We start from the raw sequence: 3,540 nt of genomic DNA on the forward strand, positions 1-3,540 counted from the left end.
TTGAATGTGAATCTCAGCTCTACCAGTTTTCAATTTTTCTGGCCTTAGATATTTTTAGACTCTCCGTAGATCTCCATTTCCTCACCTACAATATGAAAATAATAACATATACTTCCATGACATTGTAAGTTTGAATATCGGTATTTAATCATGGGGGGAATATTTGCTCAATGAATGGAGAAGATCTGGTCTGTTTTTAATTCCCCCCAGTAATGTATCCCAAGAAACTAGAATAGTTTCTAGAACTATCTTCCTAGTTTCTTAGTTGCCACAGTTGTTATTTAAAAAAATACTACTAAATGGGCTGGCTACAACAAGTGTGTACTGACTTGTGGTTTCAGAGGACAGAAATCCAATATCAAAATTTCAGCAAGCCTTGCTCTTTCCCTGAAGACTAGTTTCCTGGCACTGCCTTCCAGTGCTCCCAGGGTTTCCTTGGCTTTACAGGCACATGGCACATGACAATGTCCTCTCCTTTCTTCTGCTCTTCTGTTTTTGCTTTTATCTCTCTCAATTCGGTCTTTTGGCTCTTTATAAGGCATCCATTAATCCAGATTAAGAGCTACTCTCCTTCAGTTAGGTTAACACCTTAACTAAAAATAACAATGTCAAGAGATCCTCTTAACAATGATTTACAACCACAGGAATGTAGATCACGAATAAGAACATGTCTAAACTAGGGCTCATGGTTCAACCTACCACAACAGGCATTGATTACATAGTAGATGCCAGGAACTAACTGAATAATTATTTCTCATTTAACCATTCTAACACTTCTGTGTTCTAGGCATTAAAATGACTTCCTTTTTAAAAGTTATGAAAATTGTACAGTGAAAATTTGGGGACTTGCTCAAAGTCATTTAGCAAGTCAGTGTTGAAAACAAGATTCACTCACGCAGTGTGAATGTCCATGTCTCTACAGCAAGTATGCAATAAAATTATATTATTGCTATGGTTTCAGAGGGCAGACACAGAGCCATTCAGTTTTCCTTCCTTTAAATATACTCTGTTTACAAATGTTTGATCAACAGCAGAATTCATCTATATCTTTGATGACCATCTGAAAGAAAGATTGTACAGAAAAATATTTTATTAAGGAGGTGACAGAAGGAATTGGCTACAAGTTTAGCTCTCTTTTAGTTTCCGATTTCATGAATGTGAACTGTTTATTTAGTTATATGGTGTTGATGTTTGGGAGGCCCTGGGAGTTTTCTATGGGTGTGAGATAAGTTTTAGTATTCAGGTGGACAGAGTCAAGATTTCTTACTCCTGAGATTCTTAAGCCCATGCCCATTTCTTCTAGTCTTGCGGCTGTGGTGCCCTGTGACTATCTTTTAAGGAGCAGAAGCATCAGAAATGGCATCCCAAGGAGACCATTTCTTTGTGTAGGAAGTTCCAATAGCCACCTATTTAGTTACCTAGAGTTGTCTGTCAAGAGCCTTGCAAAGTTTAGTTACATTAGATTTCCCTGGATTTCATTCCAGAGTTAAGAGACTTTAACAATTTTTTCACTATCTAAAACATGTTAATGTATTTTAATCTCTTGGAGGTCATTGTAAATAGCACTTACATTGTAAAATACACTTCTCAATCTCCTGATATAGTTAGGGTATTCAAAATATCATGCTGCTTTTTCCACTGTAAATTACGAGGGGAACTTAAATTAGAGCAAAGCTGAGCACACTATTTGAATTTCCACTTATAAATCAAGGTAAGTTTGATCTCATGAGATGCTGTATACTGAGACTGGAAGTGATAATAATAGTAATAAAAACAGTGGTGATTAGTGCTGAAATTTATTGAACATTCACTATGTCCTATGCACAGATTTAGTACTTTGTATACATTTTCTTAACTGAATAATCGTAACAGCTTTCTGAGCTTGGCACAGTTATTATCCTCATTTTATATTAAGGAAAAAAATGAAGTATGAAGAGCCTAAAAATTTTTCCAGTATCACACATTGATAAGAAGCAGAATAGAAAACATGGCTAGACAATCTGATGCTAGAAGGACTTAATCATTACTCACAATTTCAAAGATGTTATTAGTCTTATCAAGGAAACCACTTTCTTACTTCTGGCTTCCAAGATTTCCACTCACTTTGGAGCTATTTTCTTTTCCAGGAAACCATAACTTTTAAAGAATATAATATGCCTTCCTCCTATCAGACATTATGTCTGGTTCTAACAGCTCCAGCCTGACCCCAGGATTCTTTATATTGAATGGTGTTCCTGGGCTGGAAGCTGCTCACATCTGGATCTCCCTGCCATTCTGCTTCATGTACATCATTGCTGTGATGGGGAACTGTGGACTCATCCACCTTATCATCCATGAGGAGGCTCTGCACCGACCCATGTACTATTTCCTGGCACTGCTCTCCTTCACAGATGTCACATTGTGCACTACCACTGTACCCAATATGCTGTGTATATTCTGGTTCAATCTCAAGGAGATTGGCTTTAATGCCTGCCTGGCTCAGATGTTTTTTGTCCACATGTTGACTGGGATGGAGTCTGGCGTGCTCATGCTCATGGCCCTGGACCGCTACGTGGCCATCTGCTACCCCTTACGCTATGCCACCATCCTCACCAACCCTGTCATTGCCAAGGCTGGGTTTGCCACCTTGATGAGGTGTGTGATGCTCATCATCCCATTCAGTTTCCTCACCAAGCGGCTGCCCTACTGCCGGGGCAACTTCATTCCCCACACCTACTGTGACCACATGTCTGTGGCCAAGGTGTCCTGTGGTAAAGTCAAAGTCAATGCTATCTATGGGCTCTTGGCAGCCCTTCTGATTGGGGGCTTTGACATCTTCTGTATCTCTGTGTCTTACACCATGATCTTGCGGGCGGTGGTGAGTCTGTCCTCTGCAGATGCTCGTCACAAGGCCTTCAGCACCTGTACCTCCCACATATGTGCCATCATCATCACCTATGTTCCAGCCTTATTCACCATTTTCACACACCGTTTTGGAGGAAAAAACATTCCCCACCACATCCATATCATTATCGCCAATCTCTATTTGATTCTGCCCCCAACTCTGAACCCAATTGTTTATGGAGTCAAGACTAAGCAGATTAGGGAAGGAGTGTTCAAGTTATTTTTTAGGGATAAAGATGTCTTGGTGATGAAATAGATTGATGAATTAATATCACAATACAAAGAAAAATAAAGTATGCTTTAGTGGAAGCCCTTGAGTGTAAATTTAAAGCAAAATGATCTAATCGCAGAAAGTGTTATTCATTACAGAAAGCTCATGTAATATAAATGGAATTCTTTTTTGTAGAATCCTTAATTAAATAAGAAATATTCCTTCTGAGTTTGAGGAGCTTTTTTCTATAAAGGAATTCCTCATCAGTGTAGGTTCAAGATTAGACTCCTGACATGATTTTCATGTTGAGTAAATCTCAAATAGGTGTTCACTGATACTGAATAATAGATTTCCTTATCCTGTGAAGACCTGTTCTTGAGGCAAGGTTATAGTAATCTAAAATGTCACATTCTGTTGCGAAATACCTTTGAAAACTTCTTGTAGTG

General features: G+C 38.7%; 1 protein-coding gene across 1 annotated transcript; it reads left to right on the forward strand.

Moving 5' to 3' along the window:
* Positions 1 to 2,176: 2,176 nt before the first annotated feature.
* LOC143643593 (olfactory receptor 52N2) lies at positions 2,177 to 3,139 on the forward strand. The gene has a single exon (XM_077112204.1). It carries the CDS (start codon positions 2,177 to 2,179, stop codon positions 3,137 to 3,139), a length of 963 nt encoding a protein of 320 aa, XP_076968319.1.
* Positions 3,140 to 3,540: the final 401 nt, after the last annotated feature.

This window comes from Tamandua tetradactyla, chromosome 8 (assembly GCF_023851605.1).
Source record: "Tamandua tetradactyla isolate mTamTet1 chromosome 8, mTamTet1.pri, whole genome shotgun sequence".
Classification (NCBI taxonomy): Eukaryota; Metazoa; Chordata; class Mammalia; order Pilosa; family Myrmecophagidae; genus Tamandua; species Tamandua tetradactyla.

Bases quoted from the DNA above. Each gene is read 5' to 3' on its own strand.
- LOC143643593 (XM_077112204.1), top strand. From the start codon at position 2,177: ATGTCTGGTTCTAACAGCTCCAGCCTGACCCCAGGATTCTTTATATTG.